The sequence below is a fragment of the Mesoplodon bidens genome (genome assembly GCF_964165515.1).
Source record: "Mesoplodon bidens genome assembly, chromosome: 12".
Classification (NCBI taxonomy): Eukaryota; Metazoa; Chordata; class Mammalia; order Artiodactyla; family Ziphiidae; genus Mesoplodon; species Mesoplodon bidens.
Genome location: NC_138168.1, coordinates 73,198,069 through 73,220,156, shown reverse-complemented (window position 1 = coordinate 73,220,156; position 22,088 = coordinate 73,198,069). Strand labels below are relative to the sequence as shown.

General features: G+C 39.2%; 2 protein-coding genes across 2 annotated transcripts in view; both read right to left on the bottom strand.

Moving 5' to 3' along the window:
* ZC2HC1B (zinc finger C2HC-type containing 1B) overlaps positions 1-7,786 on the bottom strand; it is a gene marked incomplete at its 5' end in the record, with an annotated part of 35,587 nt that extends 27,801 nt beyond the window's left edge. The window contains 2 exon segments of the mRNA XM_081250500.1: positions 7,184-7,242; positions 7,693-7,786. Of these exon segments, the coding sequence (XP_081106626.1) occupies positions 7,184-7,242; positions 7,693-7,786 (153 nt within the window).
* Positions 7,104-20,961, bottom strand: LTV1 (LTV1 ribosome biogenesis factor). The gene is made up of 11 exons (XM_081250818.1): positions 20,792-20,961; positions 19,655-19,786; positions 18,320-18,493; positions 14,366-14,453; positions 12,712-12,853; positions 12,091-12,346; positions 9,875-10,002; positions 8,815-8,954; positions 8,475-8,527; positions 8,082-8,282; positions 7,104-7,956 (listed from the first exon to the last, which is right to left on the bottom strand). The coding sequence occupies exons 1-11, from the start codon at positions 20,792-20,794 to the stop codon at positions 7,846-7,848; spliced, it is 1,428 nt and encodes a 475-aa protein (XP_081106944.1). The 5' UTR covers positions 20,795-20,961; the 3' UTR covers positions 7,104-7,845.
* Between the last annotated feature and the right edge of the window lie 1,127 nt (positions 20,962-22,088).

Genomic DNA, 22,088 nt, shown 5'->3' with positions numbered 1-22,088 from the left:
ACTCATCCTAATTACAAAACTGCTTTTATCTAAAATACTAATGAAGGATGATTTACTTTTATGACTATTACTGTAACATTTGTAGGGTGATTTCCTGTCCCCCAAACACTTTTCCTATGTAATCTCATTTAACTCCTCACAGCAATCCTATGAGATAGGGTTGATACTTTTTTTTTTAAACAGGTAAGAAAATGAAGGTTCAAGGTTAGGTGACTTCTTGAGGACAACAGGTAGTAAGTAGTAACACTGAGACTCAAACTTGAGCCTCTGTCTCTATGAGTATTAAGACTATTTACTCAATGATCACCATAAATAGAGAGATACTGTATCACTACTAACCTGCAAAGCAAATGGAAGTCCCTGGAGGATCAATGACCTTAGGTTTAAATCAGTGAGTTTTGAATTCAATGCGTTTGAAATAATGACAGATACAATAAGACTCAACTGAACACCTGAGATAGATGGACCACCACATTCTGAACCACATTCAACTTGGAAGCTTGACAATGAGAAAGAAAGGGAACACGGAGAACCAAACACAGAGATCAACAGAACCTTAAAAGAATCTTTTGAAACCACCAAGATGCCCTTCAATAGGTGAATGGTTAAACAAGCTGTGCTATATCCATACCCTGGAACACAGCTCAGCAATAGAAAGGAACACTACTGATACATGCCACAACCTGACTCAATCCCATTGCTGAGTGAAAAAAGTGAATCTCAAAAGGTCACATACTGTATGATTCCATTTGTAAAATATTCTCAAAATGACAAGTTTGAGGGGGAAAAGAGATTAGTGACTGCTAAGAGGTAGGCATGGTCAGGGAGGGAGGTGGCTGTGACTATACAGAGGTGGAATGAGGAAGACCTCTGGGTGACGGGACAGTTCTTCATCTTTACTGAGGTGGTGGTTATGCCTGTAATAACATGGTATGGAACTATAAACACTCCTTATACCAATGCAAACTTTCTGGTTTTTACATTGTACTGTAGTGAAGATGTAACTTGGGGGAAACTGCATAAAGAGTGCAGGAATCTCTCTGTAATATTTTGCAACTTTTCATGAATTATGTCAAAATTACAAGTTTACATATCTAGGGGCTGGCAAATTGTGGCCAGTGGGCCCCATCAGAGGCTGCATGATCTTGTAAATAAAGTTGTAATGGTACACCGCCAGGCCCATTTGTTTGTTTATAAAATATCTACTGTCGTTTTCGTGCTACAACAGCAGAGTTGAGTAGTTGTAACAGAGACCTTATGACCTGCAAAGCCAAAAATTATACTTTCTGGCATTTACAGAAGTAGGTTGCCAATGAGTGAATGAGAATGTAGTAATTAAAAATGATTTGTGGGAGAATAACATGGAAAATTTTAATATGCATTTGTATTCATGTATTTACAAATAAAGACTGGAAGGATATATATACATATATATATATATATATGGTACACACACACTACATATTTAATATATAGTAATTACCTCTGAGTGGTAAGAAAAAAGGTGACTATTTCTTTAGTTTCCTAAATTTTCAATTTTTCTATAAAGATTATGCATTGTTGTTTAAAAATAAAAGAATGACATTAAAAAAACCCTTTTGATAGAAAAGATTCTAAAACAATGTGTATTAACTTAGCTATTTCTAACTTTACCCTCTCTAACTGGAGTCTCAGTAGACTATTAAAGTGGCTATTGTTTTTATACATTGGTTCATAATCTTAAGACAATTTTTTAAATGAGGAAAGTGATCTGGAAGTGATCAACAGTTTTGTTTAGTATGTTAACAATGAAAAAATAAGCATTACAAAGATCTCAGTTCAAAAATTTTATAAGAAACCTGGAGAGGATTACAGCTGTAATGAATTGGAAGAAATTCTACTTGAGACTAGACATTCTCTTTCTGAGCTGGAAGTTAAGAATGCTTTGTAGAGATACCTACCAATCCACATTTCCTTATAAAGGCATTACAGAGAAGGAAAAAGGAAGACATTTTCTCATTTAGCTGTCAGTGAGTCAAGAAACTCTTTTTAAGTCCTTTGCAGTCCAGGACATGCAAATATTAGCAATATTGACATCTTCCAGGGCCTTATGGCAAAGGGGGTGGCATACTAGCTGAAACTTATTATCTCAGGAACATGACTTATAAAAAAAAGGAACTGAGACTAATGAGTTAGGATGGCAAAGAGAACACTCCATCTTATTTTTGCTTTCCCCCAAAACACTACAGTAAAGGGACGCAGAAACATGGAGGACCAGGAGGACAGGGAGGAAAGAGGACAAGAATAAAAAACTGGAATCTGGAAAGCTGAGGGACCATGGTAGCCAACCTGGAGGACATAAAACTACATCAAAATCCACTTCCCAAGCTGATGGTAGAAAAAACTGAGAACCATCCAGATTTACACTGCAGAGCCCTTCAAAATCACAGAAACCCCTGGAGCAGCATATACCTCTGACACAGGGACAGGATACGTGAAGAGGAGGAAGAAGAGATTGCTAAAATATGGAGGATCAGGGAGAAAGTTTTCTAAAAAGAAGTGAAGATTCCTAGAACGCCCCCCTTCATCCCACAGCCCCTGGGTGATTGTCTTTCTCTAATTCTAGCAGAAGTCTACTCTCCAGAAAGGATGAGAGGTCGTCTGTGCATGAGTCAACATGAGGCACAGCTGAAGGCATGGGTAGGCAGATACAGAAGTATATACACATATACATGGTTGATTCTCATTACTTGTGCTAGTTACATTCCATAAATCCCTGCAAGCACTAAATGAACAAATACTGACTCATTCATTACTCTCAAATAATGCACTGTACAAATGGATTTCTATTTCCCTGGGGAAATACAAAGTTACAACATTTTTATCAACCTATCAACACACAACCTTGTTTTATGAATTTGTTTAAAGATACCTTATTTAAATATATAGCTGATTCAATAATATTGAATTCACAGCCAACCACACTATAATGCATGCTTGCATGAAGATTATCTAATAGACATATTTTCTCCATAAGGCATAGCACAGCCTTCCTGCACTTAGAAGCATTAGACAGCCCTTCAACACCATGCTTGGGAGCCTTTTAAACAGTGAAATCACCAAGAAAAAGTGCACAATTATGAAAAGCATGACACGAAGTAGACCATAAAAAGGACACTTGTTTACAGTAGGACAGCTGAAACAAGAAGGCAGAGCATCACCTTGCTCTGCCTTAGCTGGGAACATGTGTGTTGGTTGACTCAGCTTTTTAACTGGTATGTGCATATCTGTGAATGGCCATGAAAGCACCATGAATATTGATTTAGGGTTACAAATTTTAGTGAGGAGGTGAATTTGCAAATAGGGATTCCATGATTAATGAGGATTAACTGTATATGTATACACATATATACATACACACACACAAAAGTGTGTGTGTATGTATATAATCTAGTGATTAACCTCATGATCAGTGATGCTGGAAGCAGAGAATATCCCACACCCACCTTCCTCTACTTGGCTCACAGAATTCTCCCTGCCAGACCCTTACTCTCAAGGCAGAATGGAAGCTTCCCTGGGAATATAATCATTCCATGGAGAAAGAGCTAAAGATACTGACATTGGGAAGATTCCCAAACAGCTCACCCAGACCACCCTACAAAAAAAAGCTCAAAATCATCCAATGTTACCCATCCAGAGTTCCTAGTGTTCCCGTCCTGCAATCTTAATCATGAACAAACAGACAGGAATTTCCAAAGATCTGAGGAACATCTCTAGCATGTAAGCCCAAAGTAAACAAGAGAGAAATTTAAAGGAAAATTAAAGCTCTTAGAAATTAAAAACTCAACAGTAGGTTGGCAGATAGAATTAGGGAAATCTCCCAGAAAGTAGAGTGAAATGGCACAGAAATGGAGAGAAACATAAGCAAATTAGAATACTTGCCCAGGAGGTCCGACTCCAAATAATAGGAGTTCAGAAGAGAAAAGGAGAAAATGCAAGGAAGAAAATAAAAATAATTTTAAACTATTCCCAGAAGTGAAAGGACATGAGCCTCCTGTTTGACAGGACACCCACACAAATGAAAATATGTCTAGAACAATAAATATCATTGTAAAATTTCAGAACACTGAAGACAGAGATCCTACTTAGAGGAAAAAAAAAGTAACATACAAAGTATGAGGAGTCAGAATGGCTTCAGATTTACAAATAGTAAAACTGGAAATAAATGGGGAAAAATTCTCTAAACTTCTGAGGGAAAATTATTTACAACCCACAGTTTTATACCCAGCCAAGCTATCAATCACATATGGGGGTAGAATACATTTCCAGACATGCAAGCTTTCAAAAAGTTTACATCCCATGTACTCTGTCTCAAGAATTACTGGAGGATATACTCCACAACAAGGTGAGTAAAAGATACAGCAAATAGCCATTCCACAGAGGAGGGAGAGAAAGGGGATTCCCAGGATAACAGCTGGGCACCAGAACTAGAGAAGCAACCAGTTCAGACTGGAGGAGAGTGACTAAAGACACAGACATGCTGAAGGCTGTCATAACCTAGATATTCACTGCCTTTGTAATCTGAGGATAGCATGTCCTATATATATCTGGCTCTCATTCTGTTCTATACTTGGCTTGCTTGACAAAATCCCAGCGAAGTGCCTTCTCACCCTTCATACTCTCATGTCTAGATAAGCTGAGGATACTCATTTCACTCCACAGGAAAGTTCTGCACTCATCTCTTCAGAGACAGAGAGAGGTCATAATAAGTATAGAAGCATAAAATATAAAATGAGCATACAATTGCTAAGCCTAGTTTGGCAGGAGATTCAGGATGCTTCAACTATGGTCACTTGTGTTCCCAGGACTCACTCATCACCTGGCTCACTGACATCACCACATGGGGCTCTTGTAAACTCTAAGAGCTGAAGTAGACTCAGAAACTATTCAGCTCATCTTCTCAAGGATGCCTTGATCAAACAGTAGCAATTACTTCCCTCATTGAGCTAGATTTGTGCTTCTCAGTTGCTCAAAACAAGATACTGTGTTTACAGGGATGCCATGCAGGTGAGGATTAATATAAAAGTCCAGATAATTCATAAAAGTTACCCAAGGAAAGAAAAAATTGAATAAATTGAGGATTTATTCAAGCCACCTATATAGGTGGCTTCTGTGTTCTATTTCCTTAACTTGAATAAGTTGTTCTACTTCTTAACTTGAATAGCGGGTATGTTTGTTTTATTATACATTCTCCATAAGGCCATTAGAAGTTTTACCTTCTTCTGACCTTTAACTGGAACAAACAAGCTGGATAAAACATACTAATGTCAGCATACAAGAAGCAACATAAAAGTACTGATAATCTAACAGTAAAGTTACAAGACAGCTAAAGTTCTGTCCTTCACCTGAGGTGATTTGATGACAGCGCAACGGAGATGTGGATACATCACTGGTAATAGTCACAAATAGTAAGAACTTTTGCTACTTAGTTTGACTTGTAAGATAAGTTCTAAAGTATCTGAAAAAGTGACTTTATACCAATCATAGACAGTGCTTAAACAAAATAGGTCCTTAAGATACAGCAGGCAAATTCTTCATGATTTTGCCATCTGTCTGGGATGCCTGCGGTCTTCTTTCTGGCTAACACTGAGGCTAGGTCTTTTTGTTCCAAGTTTAAGCAATTCTTTTCTGAATTGTCTGTCCCAACTATCCATTCATTTTTATATTTCTTAGTGACCATTTACCAAATGGCAGGCTCTGTTCTAGACCCTGGGGATAAAGCAGTCAACAAAAATAACCTGCCCTCAGTTTATTCTAGTGAGACAAGACTGAAAAACTGATAACATCAGATGCCAGTAGATGTTAAGGAGAATATAAAGCAGGCAAGGAGCATAAGGAATGCAGAGGAGGGATGTTTGTGCTATTTTTAAATATACAAGTCAGGGAAAAGTTTATAGGGGAGGTGACAATTGAGCACCATCCCTAAGGATGATTTATTTACAGCCAGAGCACTTCAGGGGGAACAGCAAGTACCAAGATCCTCATTTCAAGTGGTACTTATCACAGTGACTTGGCATTATATTTTGCTGCACACACCCTGCTTCCTCAGACAATGCAGTCCTTGAAGGCAAAACCCCCTTATTGCTTTGGACACCTAACATTGAACATGGAGCTTATGTTAAGTTCCCAACCACTGTTTATATGACTGACATCGTTATGAATGTTATGAAATAATACAAAATATCATGTAAGAACTTTTTTCCAGAATAAAATCAAGATCTTTAAATTTGGAGGATAATCAGTCTAAATCACAATATGCTTCACCAAGACTAGTGGCTTATAGGCACATTCTCTTAATTGCAAAATACGTAACGTGTTAATTTAAACCATTTGGGTCAGGTGTGGTGAACTTAAAAGCTCCAAAGATGGAATCTGAAGTGCACCAAGTCAAAGTAACATTCTAGATTCTTGCTGGTTTTAAGAACCTTCACATGAGATGGCTACCAAAATAAATGGTCAACCTCTTTAGGATTTAGTACATTCCTGATACTAACATAAACCATCATCTGGCCCTTTGCTTCTGCAGGTTGGCATTTAAATACACGCTCTCCAGTATTCTACTTCTGTAATGACAAGCTCTTCAGCCAAGTTTTTTCTATCAGTGTTGGCAGAGTACCTAATGCTATTGTTTTTCACAACTCTTTTAAAAATTCTACAATGATTAGATTTAGAACCGATAACGTACAGAACAAGATAACACCTCCCAGCTGAGGAAAAGCCATAATCAAATTATAGATGAAGACACTTTCTAATAACTTAGATATCAAATGCAGCTCACCTGTTAAGAATGGTTCTGCCTCAGCCATTCTGTACCCAACTCAGACCAACAGTGTCCACAGATTTTTTTTTTTCCAGGACAGTCCAGATAACAACATATTAGTCATGGACACATGAACATGGGTCACTAACAACTTGTCTGTTCCAAGAAAGTCACAGTTTACCAAATAATTAACAATTGTGATGTGTCATTGCTTGAACCTTGAAAAAGTTGAGAAGTTAAAAAATCTCATCAAAAAACAGGGAAAATTTTCAACTATGTATTTTAATCAAGTATGAATGGTTCCAAGCATTAAATAATGTTGAAAAGACAAGCTTTCTAGTTTAAACTGAAGTCAATATTTCTGATGTTGAGCCAGGTACTCACTGAAGCCAAGGAAGTTTTCTTGATTGTTTCTTCTATTCTGTTTCCTGTCTTCACTCTTCCTAAATTCCAAAAACAAGTCAGCCAGTAACTGAGTCCCAATAACCTCAATATTGTTTTACCATCCTTTTGAAATAGCCCTTTGCATACAGCAAGGGGAAACTTAGATTCCTACCAGTGGAACCTTCTCAGGGAAGCTCTTCTTGCCACTATTTCAAATGAGTTCTTAACTGGGTTACTTTTCTACATACAGGAAATCAAACCACTTAAGTACTGAAAAGGAGTGGAGAGATTTCAAAGAAATATTTGAGAACATCTGCAAAAGGCAACTGGAACAACCACACAAATAAATGAAGAACAAATCAATTCCATTTAAGTTATGAAGACATTTTCCTTTAATTTATCCAAACATTTCATGTTCATGAAGTCATTTATTTAAGCAAATTTAAGCCTATAATATTAAATTTAAAAATATTACAATATTTACAAGACAGCTGGCAGAGAAAACTTACTGGTATAAACAAATATTGTACTGTTTTCTTTTGAATACCTGCCAGTAAAAATTGCAGAGCGAACAGTTTTATCTCTTTGAAGATCCTCGTTCATTACTGTACATAACAAAGAGCCCGTAATGGGGAATGCACCTTATCTGAAATGTTCCACTGTCATAGTTTTAGACCCTCAACATTCTTCTTCAAGTTCAGCAGCTCTCTTTCCTGCCTTCTTTTCTCCAGTGTGAAGGCTAATTTGTTAGCTTTCTTCTCCACTCTCCGTTCCTGTGCAAGAATATGCTGTTATTCAGATCTTCACACTGATGCAGACTGACTTTACAGAAGAAAATTCCCGTGACCACCCCCACCCCAGCTCTTTCTAAATCTCACATATGAAAAAATTACTTTACCTTGCGCTCTTCTTTTATAGCTTGCTTTCTTGCTCTTTTATCTTCTTTGCTTTCATTTTTAGAACGTGGTTGGGTTGATACCTTAGGCAGATCACTGTCATTAATCATCTGCATTCGTTCAACTTGCTTTGCTGTGAGTCCTTTCTTAGGTAAGACATTGAGAGGTATTCCTGTTTTAGAAGATAGTCGGATTTGTTTGGGCTGAAAGAAAGATCAAATGGCATTGTGTTTTTTTCTACTCCTATTAAAAAACAGCTCACTAATGGCACATTTTTGTTGCTTTTTATAATGGTGTTGCAAGCCACAAAGGGGCTACTGTGAGAAAATAATTTTGTACATTCCATTTCCTGCACTGCATATTTCGAATAGCTCAGGACACTAGGACTTACTTACCTTTGGTTGATACTTGATAAGTTGTGGATGGTTATATAAATTTGAGTATGTACCTTAAAAAAACACACACACACACAAAAATCATGTATCAATAAGTATACTTTCAGTTCAGCCAAACATTACTGAGTTCCTCCTATACTCCTGACTTTAGTGTTTTCATAGTTCAAAATAATGGAGTCTCTCTTATGTTTTTAAATGTTTCAATTACAACTCAATAATTGAAATATTATTTTTCAAAATCATTTTCACAAATATGTACTTTTCCAAAAAAGTTGATGTACCCAATACTTTAAAATTACTATTATACTTTTAGCAGTAAAATGTACACTAAGATACTTACTACAAATAGATTCACAATCCCACTTCTCCTTGGCTTCTTCAAGAACTACAGTAACAATCTCTTCCTCCTCAGACCCACTGAGCTCATTCACTGGCAGGTCCTGATCCTCGAAGGGTTCAAGAGTATTCAGTTTTACACAACTTTTGGTTGAGTTTTCAAAAATGAAGATAGAGGAGGGGAAAAAAATACCACCCATTATTACACTGTTACGTTACTGAAACTGCACTTAAAGAGCTCAGGGACCTACAGCATTTTTTAAAATCCACCAACTCATTTGCCCCATCTGTCACTTCCTGTCAAAATCAGCTCTACTCAGGCTTGCCTCTCCTCTACAGCAGGTTCTGGACATACATTCTGCTGATAGGAAGGAAAATTCTCTCTGTGTCTTTGCAAGGTTTTAACACATTAAACAAGACGGCATCTTTCCTATATAACATGATCTTGTTTAAAGCCTTGAAAAGCATCAGCCCATCTGCCTCTTCAAAGTATTCAAACAACTCACTCAAAGAATATAGCCCTTGTCCTGCTCTGGGATCTACATATGATAGTGATCAGGGAAATCAGACCTTTCTAGCAGATGTAAACACTTCATTAGTTTCTCTCAGAGAAATCACCTTGATGTGGATGATGATTTACCAAATATTTGGATAGAAAGTTATGCTAATCAGGCTGCAGAGACAAACTCTGATCTACTTCTCAGAACACCTTTTTCAGGAAGATGAAGAGTGTATATACTTAGAAGTCAGAATAATTCTTCAGCCAAAGAGGCTAGAAGCACCATCTCCTTCTCCAAGTGGAACATGACCTTGTACCCTAATCCTCAGTTATTCCATCATGACTCTCAGGTCAAAGCTACAGAGAAAGTGGTTCTCAGTATGTTTCCACCCACTGTTATATTCAGCTTCAGAACTCTTAATAGCAAAACGTGAGCCAAAGGTTAAGGAAAACATATATTTTCTAAACATGGATCTTGACTGGGTGATTTTCTAGATTCAGCTGTGCGATTACAGACTTTATTTGAAACGAAAAAAAGGAAGTAATCAAGGAAAAGTCACCATACTTCTCTGCCTTCTCTTTATAGTAGTCATTCAAAACTTCCTCTAAGCGATTGCTGTCTACTTGAATGGAACCTTCCAATTCAGCATTATCCAGAGCTCCAATTTCATCATCATCATACTGCTCATAAAACTTGAATATAAAGAAAAAAGATAAGATGAAAAATGAATGTATTCTTTAAGACTATAGCAGTTAAATGTTATTTTTACATTACTTTTACTCCTGTACAATATTTAAGCCCTAGGAGGATCACAACTACCATTTAAGTGTTAGCAGGGATTTAGCACCGTAACAGTACGGTGTGGAAGACATTCTACTCAGCACTCTAAGACTGACATCTAGTCTGAATATAGGCTGCCATTTAATATGAAAATGACCACTGACAAAACACAAAGACAACCTACAGAATGGGAGAAAACTTATGCAAGTGATGTGACCAGTAAGGAATTAATATCCAACATATATAAACAGCTCATGTAACTCAACATCAGAAACACAAAAACCAAACAACCTGATTAAAAAATGGGCAAAAAACCTGAAGAGACATTTTTCCAAAGTGGAAAAGCAGATGGCCAACAGGCACATAAAAAGATGTTCAACATCGCTAATCATCAGGGTAACCCAAACCAAAACAACAGTGAGATATCACCTCACACCTGACAGAATGGCTATCACCAAAAAGAATTCAAATAACAAATGTTGGTGAGGATGTGGAGAAAAAGGAACCTTGTACATTGTTGGTGGGAATGTAAATTGGTGCAGGCACTGTGGAAGACAGTATGGAAGCTTCTCAAAAAACTAAAAATAGAACTACCATATGACCCAGCAATTCTACACCAGAGTATATATCTGAAACAAAAACACTAACTTGAAAAGATATGTGCACCCCAGTGTTCATAGAAGCATTATTTATGATTGCCAAGATATGAAGTGTCCATCAACAGATGAATGGATAAAGAAGATGTAGTGTGTGTATGTGCGTGTGTATACACACACACACACACACAATGGAATACTACTCAGCCATAAAAAAGAATGGAATTTTGCCATTTGCAAAAACATGGATGGACTTGGAGGGTATTATGCTAAGTGAAATAAGTCAGACACGGAAAGATAGATACAGTATGATATCACTTATAGGTGGAATCTAAAAAATATAACCAACTAGTGCACATAAATAAAAAGAAACAGACTCACAGATATAGAGAACGAACTAGTGGCTACCAGGGGAGAGGGAAGGGAGGAGGGGCAATATAGGGGCAGGGGATTAAGAGGTACAAACTATTAGGTATAAAATAAGGATATATTGTGCAAGCACAGGGAATATAGCCAATAGTTTATAATAACTATAAATGGAATATAACCTTTAAAAATTGTGAATCACTACATTGTACACCTCTAACTTACATAATATTGTACATCAACTATACTTCAATTTTAAAAATGAAAATGAAAGGCAGTTATTCTGTTCAGCTTGGTGAACAAAATGCTAGGCAGAAATCTTTACCTCATAGTATTTCACAGACGTTTTCAAATTCATTGCTTATGCAAGCTAGAAGACCATGTAACTAAAGAGCCTCCTGTTTATGTACAAATTTCATTCTGGTTTAGATGATGCTGACTGTATTATTCCAATGCTGTTAACTCTGCTGGGCTTTGTAAGAGAATAAGCAGGGGGTGATACAGCTCCTGAAGAGTGAGCTTATTACTAATCGTTTTCCTATTGCTTGGAGAGAAGAGGGAAATGAGCACTTAGTGAAAAGGCAGCAAAGTCAGAACCTTTATCTTAGATTCATCTTGAGGGAATTTACTCATCATTTACTTAACAGTCTGAATCCCTGCCATATGCCAGATACCACTTTAGGCCCTGGGATATAACAGTAAGAAAATCACTCAAAAAAAAAAAAAAAAAAAAAAGGAAAGAAATGGAATTTTGTTTATGCTCAGGCCAATGCTTGAGGAAGATAGCATAATCTTAGGGACTGGGATCAGAGAGGTTCAGAATCAAAATATCAGATTCTAAGAGGAAGTCTGGAGGTTTCATCAGTCACCTTTTGACTTATACACATTCTTTCCAGAATTAAAACTGGGGTGGTTTTATGCTCTGTTTTAATAAAAGACATAGTCTGTTTCTAATGCTGAGAGTTCTAGCTTTGGGTTCCAATGTCATAAATCGTACTAGGAACTAGTACTAAAAGGCCCCTTATTTGGAGAGTTTACCTTCTCAAATCTCTCATCATGTAGGGTCAGCTGTTCATTTCTCCTCATGACTGAGGACGTCAAAGAATACTCAGTAAAGCGACTTTTCGTTTCTTCTTCCCAGAACAAGTGATTTTCTACAGCCCCAAGAGGTTTTCTAGGGGAAGACATATCCTCATCTGATGAGCCTGCAGGGTCATATTTATCATCATCACTACCTCGCTCCTTCTCATCATCCACATCTTCCCACTCACTGTCATCTTCAGCCTCAGATTTCCTAAAGTCAGAGCCATAAATTAAATGTCAAAACAACTTGAAAAACAACAGAGCCAAATGACTTTGCACAAGTAAAATTTGAGGGTATTTCAGAGGCAGGATTCTTGTTTAGGCAGGAACAGCTGTGCTGCTTGACCCGTCTGGTTTGGCTGGAAAAGTAATGAACTAGCAATCAAGCAACTTGGACTTTAGCCCCATCTATCGATGGTCTGTAAAGACCTCAAGTCTCACATTTTCTGTTCTAAAATCAGAAGTCTCAGATTAAATGCTCTTGAAGGCCTCTTCCAGCCATAACATCTAATGGTTACTATCCTATAGAAGAAGCAACAGTCAGGTCATTCCTGCTTCAAAACCAACCACACATACTGTATCTCCATTCCCTCTTCCTCTTCTGTTGGCTTATTGGCCTGAAGAATAAAATCATCTTCAAGTAGATTATCCGGATTATCAAAATCAAAATCATCATCAAGAGCCGCGACAATGTCAGGATCAAAATCCAGCCGAGGTCCTAGAAGGAAAACAAAAATTGAGCAATAATTTCCAAGAAAGCATGATTCCTTCACTTAACATAATCTGAGTAGCTATTATATGCCAGACTCTGCCTATGTATTGAGGATAAAACAATGATTAAAAACTTTAAAAAGTTCAGTTCAGGAATAGACATAGAGATAGAGAACTCCAAGAAAATTTAAAAAAGAAAAAAATCCCTCTGGTTTCAATACTCACTAGTAAAAACTTTCATTATAGATCTACAACATTAAGCTGTGTCTATTTAGCAAAATCCAAAGCTTTTACCTACAGAAAAACTGGGCTTTAAATTCATCTGTTAGAAGTAACTCTCACCTGCTAGAAGAAATAAATTTAGTATTTGTAGCCTGTGAAACTCTGTCTTTTCAGACCATGAGATTTTTAAAAATCTCAACCTGTTTCTTCAGCTGTTTTCTTCTATATGTATCAATAGAAATACTATAGAGTCCTAGAAAAACTTTCAAGTTCAAACCTGTAAACTGACATGGCTTCCATCACCCTTCCCAAAATGGCCACTGTCTGACTCTACAGCCTCATTTCATATTAATCTTCACCCTTCATTCCAGGCATGCTAAAAGGTGTGCAGGTTCCTGTATCTGTGTTCTCTTGCTTTTGCACATAGTTTCCTGTGTCTGGAATATCCTCTCCTCCCCACCCCACTCTCCTACATTCACCTGCCTAAGTTCTACCTAAGAAATCAACCTTGCCTCATGTCCTCTAGGACACCTTGCCCAACTCCCCCAGGCTGGGTTTGGTGCCTCACCACTATTTATTCATTTGCACTATAACTGTAATTTCCCATTTATTGTCTATCTTTCCCAACTGATGGTAAATTCCTTGAGGTCAGGGATCATGCTTTTATTCTGATTTAACCCAAACATAGTCATAGTGGCAATTCAGAAATCTGTAGAATGAATTAATGAATGAGTGCCACATGGCAAATGTTAGTCAATAACTAAGGTAATTTAGCAGGAAATATCAAACACCACTTCTGTGGACTTCTGTGTTTGTTCTAAAATACAGTATTGGTACTGCAAAAAAACAAACATTATAATTTTTGGTGTATCTGGAACAGACGGTAAAATGGACTTCTATAAAATACTTCTACACTCTTGGGAGAAACTCTGAAAGCTAACAGATTAAGTATTTTTAAGATCGCACTATATGAATGTAAGGCTTATTGAATATCACTGTTTCCTTTGTAAGAGGTTAGGCTAGGCCAAAATTCCCCTACTAGATCACCGAAAATAATTTTCCCACTTTCCTCTCCAAATAGGAACTTTATAGAGACTAAGAATTTGATGGCAATAAAAGGAAAGGACGAAGATCACAGTCATCCCTTCCTAATTTAATGATCTCTAATCTGAATTCAAACACATCTCAATTCTTTAAGCTCTTTACCGGGGACAGAAAAACTCTATATCATTACTATACGTTTCTTTTTGTAAAACACAGCTCTATCCACTTGAAAAGTTAAAGAAATTATACACACCTGAAACAGGAGCTGCTTTATTTAACAATCCAACATCTTCTTCAAACTCTGATGCAAACACTGAGGAAGGCAATTTAATTCCAGTGGTCTTGAAAAAGAAGTTACACAATGGTTAGGTTTATTTAGAAATACTTTTGAACTATGAAGAGTTGAAATGCCCCCCCAAAATTCATGTCCACCCAGGAGTTCAGAACGTGACATTATTTGGAAACAGATTCCTTACAGATGTAACCAGTTAAGATGAGGTATACTGGACGATGGGGGGGCCTAATCCACTGACCGTTGTGTCCTTGTAAGGAAGCCATGTGAAGACAAGACACACGGGGAGAACGCATGGAGGCAGACCAGAGCACTGCACCCACAAGCCACGGAAAACTGAGGACTGCTGGTAACCACCAGAAGCTAGGAGACAGGCATGAAGAGATTCTGCCTGTGAGGCCCCGAGAAGGAATAACCCTGTTGAAAGCTTACTTTCAGACTTCTGGCCTCCAGAACTGTGACAGAATAAATTTCTGTTGTTTCAAGCCACCCAGTGGTAATTTGTGGTAATTTGTTACAGCAATCCTACTAATACAACTACATTCTGCATTGTCTCTCACTTGTGCTCCAGTTACATACTTTAAACATGTATATTCCATCATTATCTCAAAAGCAACCTCCCTGACATACTTCACAAAGCTTTCTCCAGTATTTTATCCCACTTAATCCTTACAACCCCGTGAATTCAGTATGTTTCAGTGAAACACAAGCTAAGAAAGGTTAAGTGGCATGCCTGCCTGAGACTAGTTAAGTGGGGTTTTGAGATTCAATTCCAGGTCTCATAACTCCACTCTCCTCAAATTTCAAAACAAAATTAATCTTTTCCTATTTAAACCAGAGATAACGTCCTAATCTCTAGTACTGGCACAGCTTTTCTCCAAATTGGCTGCTTAAATCCTAGGCTGGTCGTAAATCATTTCTAACCACCCATCCCTTTGAACTCTCTTGTATACAGTTACTTCACACCTGTCTTCTGGGCACCATCTTACTCATGGTTAACCAGGACACAGATGACCACAGCTGCTGCTTAGTCTACATCTAGTCCAATCTTCATATTACTGCCAGGTTAAAACTCCTTAAAATTTTATAATATGACCTTCCCGAACTTTTAACAGGTTTTTTCACTCCTGATTTTCAAGGCACTATAAACTCAAGGTCTACTCTATGTACCCTGTTACTCTATAATGCAACCTCCATGTAAATCAAGTCCAGTTCCTCACATCATGGAATATTTCAAAGTAACTTATGGAGCACACATGTGCTGGACATGATGACCCACAATACTACCTCATGTCCCTTCTTTCTGACTGGAACGGTCCTTCTTCTCTCTTTAATAGAACCCACCCATTTTTTTCCTTTTTTTTTTGGCTGCACCGAACAGCTTGTGGGATCTTAGTTCCCTCACCAGGGATCAAACTTGGGTCCATGGCAGTGAAAGCCCTAGTCTTAACCACTGGACAGCCAGGGAATTCCCAAAGCCACCCTTTTAGGGACCAGCTCAGTTCCCTCCTTCACCATGAAGCCCTTCTTGATTACTGTTCTGGAACTTTCCTTCATGTGAACTCCCCTCATTCTGCAAACCATCCAATCTACTTCAACATGTGCTGGCACGTACTTTCTGACCGGTCCTTATGCTTTCGTTTCATCCCTACAACCACTTAGTTAATAATGTGAGCGTCAGCACTAGGTGTTCTGTCTATGGACCTGCCCACCATCCCGTCCTCAGTCTAGCAGCAGGCAGGAAGCTGAGGCACTCATTCTCACTGGCTCACAGACAGAGCCTGCTGAAATGGAAGCCTCTGAGGAGCATGAGTGCATACCTAGTGAGCTGTTATGGCTTCCAGAGTTTTTCGGTGGCGTAAACATGGACAAAGATCTGGCTTTCTGATGTAGAATCCTATTTTAAAAAAGCTTTACTGAGATATAGTTCACATACTACACAATCCAGCCACTTTAAGTGCACAATTTAATCATTTTTGGTGCACATTACATTAATTTTTAAAAAAATTGTGGTAGAATATATTTAAGATGCTCTTTTTGATTATCTATCCTTGGAAACTGGGGTTGAAAAAAAAGGGAGGATGAGCTTGTGCTTAATGAATTACCTTTGGAGATATTTTTCAAATCGTGAAAAACAGTCAAAGAATCATATACATAATTAAAGTGTAGATAGTGATTACATTTTTTTAAAAAGGGAACTGTAATTTTTTTGTGATTTCAGTGGCTCTGAACTACATGAGGTTTGCCCAACTGCTTTCCACTGTGGCAGCACCTGCTTTCCTTCAAGTGAAAATCAGGGGCTAATCAAGCACTACTAATTCTCCACTATCTTTCTGCACTGCTTTTGTTTTTAGGGCATATTCAATGTTGCTGGTTTACTCAATTTTGGTGGTTTGTTACAAATTAAAGTTGAAGAAACACATGGGACTTATCCATATTTTTGCATCACGCTACAGAAAACCAATGGCACTTGTTTTCAAACATAATTCACTCGTCCTTATAAACATCACTGAAGTGTCCAGTAAAGAGTCTTATTCTGGGGAATTCCCTGGTGATCCAGTGGTTAGGACTCTGCACTTCCACTGCAGGGCGCATGGGTTCGATCCCTGGTCGGGGAACTAAGATCCCATATGCCATGCCGCACGCGGCATAGCAAAAAGAAAAAGAAAGAGTCTTACTCTGTTAGAAAAGCCAATTCGATAGTGGTTACTTTTACCCAAAATGAATTAAGAATTAAAAACTAATCTTTTACTGGCCAACACAATTCAGCCAGAAGAATGTTAGGACTTTATTAAAACTTTTCTTACTACATAAGATAAAGACGTTAAGTCACTACTGGACCACCTCCCCTCCCTCAGTGGGTCGTACAAGGAAATGAGTCAATAAGATACATATCCTATGACTGATACAATAGCCTTGGGGAAGAAGGTGTAGAGAAGTAGTTTCTGTTAAAGATGTGGCAGTGGGGTGTGAGGCCTCACGAGAGCTATGACCTAGTGAGTGAATGAACAGGTGCAGTTATTACCTCTTTTTTGGTATGATACCCTGAAACCTAACCCTTCTGACTTTCCTTAAACAACAAGTATGGACTGGAGGGGTTATGATCACATCTTCCCCAAGGAAAAGAATGTCTAGACCACGATAGGACTGGAGAATGAGAAGCAGGGGGAATTGGTGCCCTTTGTATCTCTTCTTTTTGTCAATAAACACAGTACATTAGTATCTTTTTTTTTTTTAAGTGCCAAGTGATATAAAAGTTTCACAGGGAAATTTACTCTATACTAAATTAAAAATGAGATAACAAAGGTATGCAACATGGGCATCCTTAACATAAGCAGGGAGAAGAAAACAGAACTTAAATTAGGAGCACTAATTTCATATAAACATGTGCTCTCATACGTACTTAAAAGATAAAGTATTAAAGTGGACTGCATTTTTGTTAAGAGCAACAGAAACTTCATTACAATCTATTGCCTCCATTCTCTCTTACGGTTAGCCTGCAGCTTCTACAAGCGTTAAAGATCTGAACATTCTATGAAAGTTCCACAAAAGTTAAGTCTATCTTAGAGCAGTTTAAGATGCTGAAACAGTTAAGCTGCTAACATACAGAACATCAGCAGCTTTTCTTCTACTGAAAAGTGCTACCTAGCATGACCATAACTACTAATCAAAAGTTCCAACCTTGTCAAAAACGGTTACTTTCAACAACCCAAGAACAGGAGACCTGCTCCCTCCTGACGGTACGTATGTGCATACACATATACAATTTTAAGCGAAGGCACGGCTTATCTTTGTGCTCTTCACACTGACACCATTCCTTGCCCCAAACAGTTATCTTGATTTAAAAAATGGTGGTTCTTCACTCATGGCTCCTCACACACTCTCTCTCACATTTAAATTGCTAAAAAGCCTTACTGCAGGTGCTAAAGGTTCTCCTTTCTCATCTTCCCCGTAAGGTACACCAAAGGTATTTGTGGGAATGAGCTCTGAGGGCCCAGACGGTTCCTTCAGGTGCTGCAGGTAGTCATAATCATCATCAAAGAACACTCCATACTTCCTCTGTTCTGCTCGCCTTTCTTCATCTTTTATCTAGGATAATAAACAAAATGGAATAAGTACCTGTTCCAAGGATAAGGCTCAGGAACCTTCCAATGAGCACAGCTTTCAGAACAGGGGACAAATGGCCCATGAACATTTTGGCTGATAGGAATGAGACAAAGAATTCTTGACCAACTCGGGAAACACAAAATGCCACATAAAATTAAAATGGAATAAAAAAAATTCCTCCTTCCACTAGACGTTTCTGGGCAACAATTTAAGCCAAGAAACACACACACACACACACACACACTTTGTTTTATCATGTATGTGGAAGATTAGAAGACTAGGGGGCACTGAAAGGTAAGTACAATTTCTTGTATTTATATGCAAAGAAACTTCTCAATGCACAATACCCACGGGCTTTACTAAAAAGCTACATATGCCAGTGTTCCCCAACACTTCCTTTCACATTACCCACACTTAACAAGTATACTCTGACTGATAATTACCAAATCAACCTCTTAAAGGCTCCCTGGTATTTTCTAAAGCTAATTCACGAGTTTTATATTTCATGAGATGACCAAGAGGCAAAATGCAGTCTGTGGTTACGAAACGCCAAGATCTTATGGAAAGCAGAGACTAAGCATACGGTTGTGCCCTAAATAACACCATGCAGCCTTGTTGCTGATGGTTTAGTAAATATTTTCCACTACTCTACGAGACGGCTCATTTAAACATCTCCAATAAAGATAAATTATCCATCAAAATAAATATGCACAATGTAAAAATGAACATATTGGGCTTCCCTGGTGGCGCAGTGGTTGGGAATCTGCCTGCCAATGCAGGGGACACGGGTTCGAGCCCTGGTCCAGGAAGATCCCACATGCTGCAGAGCAACTAAGCCCGTGTGCCACAACTACTGAGGCCCACGTGCCTAGAGCCCGTGCTCTGCAACAAAAGAGGCCACCACAATGAGAAGCCCGTGCGCTCCAACGAGGAGCAGCCCACGCTGGCCGCAACTAGAGAAAGCCCGCGTGCAGCAATGAAGACCCAACGTAGCCAAAAAAAAATGTATTTACTGAAAATTAAGTCACAGATTTTGTTTTCCAGAAGATCACAGCTATCTGAAAATAGCAGTTGGCTAACATAATTTATTAAAAACTATCAACAGTCTACCTACAAACTTATTAGCTATAGAACAGGACCCACTTTCTGTGTAGGCAACAGAACCCTCTGGGGTGCAGTCTCATCTGCTGCTAAAGGATCTCGTTGGCTCCGGTGGACCAGGTGAAAAGACACAGCTTTCTTCTTCTCTATAAAGGGCTTTTTCTTCCTGTGAGGCTTCAAAGAAACAGAATCAGAATAATAAAATAAATCAGAACAACACCACCGAAACAGTGAATAATATCATAGTCCACATAGGCATCTTCAATAAGTTATGTTATGATCAACAGATTTTTAAAACCTGCACTTCCAGGGCAAGAAACATCAACTATGTTCAATACAATGTATACTACCTTCCTTCAACAGACGTTTGTTGGCACCTACTCTGTGCCAGACCTTGTTGTAGGCACTGGAATAGGTAAGCAATAGGTAAGTCAAAGTTCCTGTTCTTCGCAAGCAAATCATCAAGAACATGATTTCAGGTAAAGACAATAAAAACAAAACACAGCGATGTGCAAATAACTCAAGAATTACTTTAGAATGAGTGCTCAGAGAAGGTCCCGGACAGTCTGAACCAGAATGACAGGAGCCTGCCACAGGAAAATCTGAGGAAGACAGTTCCTGTACCAACTATTAAACAAAACCATGACACAACAGCTGAAGTTTAGTAAGACTCATCATCCTTCTGCGTTTTTATTTCACTACACAACCTTAATTTTCTGAACTGAGAAAGCATCATTCCGGTTGAGTAAGCCGCCTTGCTTCGGGCCCAAACTTAGACCCTCCTTTTCCCCAGAGCAAATAGATGGGGCAGACACCTGCCATTCCAATGGCTGGAGAGACTAGCAACTCCCTCTCTGCTCGACCCCATGAAGCACTGGGTGGCGCGTTTGTTTGCCGTATCACAGGTTTTTAGGCCTCTCGGGACGGGGGCGGGGGTGGTAAAGGGTAGGCCATTCTCTTCTGTCTACTCCCCAAGAACGCTTGGCCGCGGGAGATCCACTCTAAACTGCAAACCATGCCCGGGGTGGTGAGGGTAACCCAAACCGGGGCACCGGTCCACAAGCCGCCTGTCTTCACCTTCAGACCAGCCCTCCCAGTTCCAGGCCGCAGTAGCCACTGGCGCCAGAAGAACCCGGTCTCTGCCAAACCAGAGCGCCCGAGAAAGCGAGGCTTACTCACCATGCTTGCAGCCGCGCGGCGCTCACCCCAAAGAGGGGCGACGGCTCTCTCCTAGTCGGACGGAAGGTGACACGGTACCTCCCGGACGCCACTGAGGACCAGCTCGCAGCCGCGTCTTTACGCCGCTCCACACGTGCTGCCCCGGGAACCGGCCGGGAAGTCACGCAGCAAGCCGTGAAAACGGACCAATCGCCGAAAGGCTGAAGGGTCACGACCGGAAGTTACGCAAAGCTTACGCCGTCTCAAGGATCGCGAGAAGCTATTGGCAGGTGGGGCTGCTCAACCCCGAGGGGGCGGGGCTTTTCTGGCCAAAATTAAATCAGCTGCGGAAGCGAGTTGTGGGCGTCTGTGCTGCGATGAGGCGAGAAACGGGGTCTCGGTGTTTGTGGGCGAACTTGCTTTTATAGCGCCCTCTACCGAGAACAGAAGCCACGAATCTAGCATCCCCATTGACAGGTGTATTCCTTGCCTATTCCCAACCGTAAACACACAAAAAAACCCCACACAAACTGTGTACACAGAAGGAAGGTGGGCACCCTCCCGGGTCACCGAGGTTTCAGGTTCCCTCTCCTTTGGCCGGGTGCGGAGCTGGTTGCCTTAGCAACGGAGGATCCTAGGGCCTTGCTATTCCAGGCTGCACCAGGCTTAATCAGGTCTTTATTTTCCTTTTAACGAACTGCGTTCAAACATCCAGTTAACAACACCCCCCCCCCCCAGACTCTGTTGACAGTAGAGGCATTTGGACTAATAAAATATATTCAGAATCTCTTTGGTGTTTGCATGCCTTATCTTGGAAGGTGGAAACTAATGCTTATTCTTTTTCACGCCATTCCTCAAACGTTTGAAAGTAGTTTAAGCAAATAGGCTATAAGCACACCTGCTTAGGATTTCAGGTAGGTGCTGGCGCGCTCTCATAGCTTTTCCTGGGCAAAAGAGGATAGTAATGCATTCAAAGTTCTATCAGCAGACCTTTCCTCAAATTTCTATTTCCCCTTCCCAATTTCTGGTCTTTCCAATGTCTGAGTTATCTTGAATTGTGTATTTATGTCCTACCTATTATTACTATAAAATCTATAGAATATTTATAGTTTTATTACAGTAAAAATTATAGAAACAATTTAGGACCACAGAACTTGTGTTGGGATAATGCTTTGTAACAGGGATAATATTGATACATAACACTCCTATGTGCTACACATTCATTATAATTAAGCTTCATGAGTGCAGGTTTTGTTTTGTTTTGATCTGTTTTATTTACTACTGTATCTATTTTCAGGACCTAGAATAGTGCCTGGCA

Excerpts from the sequence above, each read along its gene's own strand:
- LTV1 (XM_081250818.1), bottom strand. Across the intron at positions 12,854-14,365 it reads TAAAGCAGCTCCTGTTTCAG|GACCTCGGCTGGATTTTGAT; the intron begins GTGTGTATAATT and ends TTTTCCTTCTAG. Across the intron at positions 7,957-8,081 it reads CTATAAAAGAAGAGCGCAAG|GAACGGAGAGTGGAGAAGAA; the intron begins GTAAAGTAATTT and ends ATTCTTGCACAG.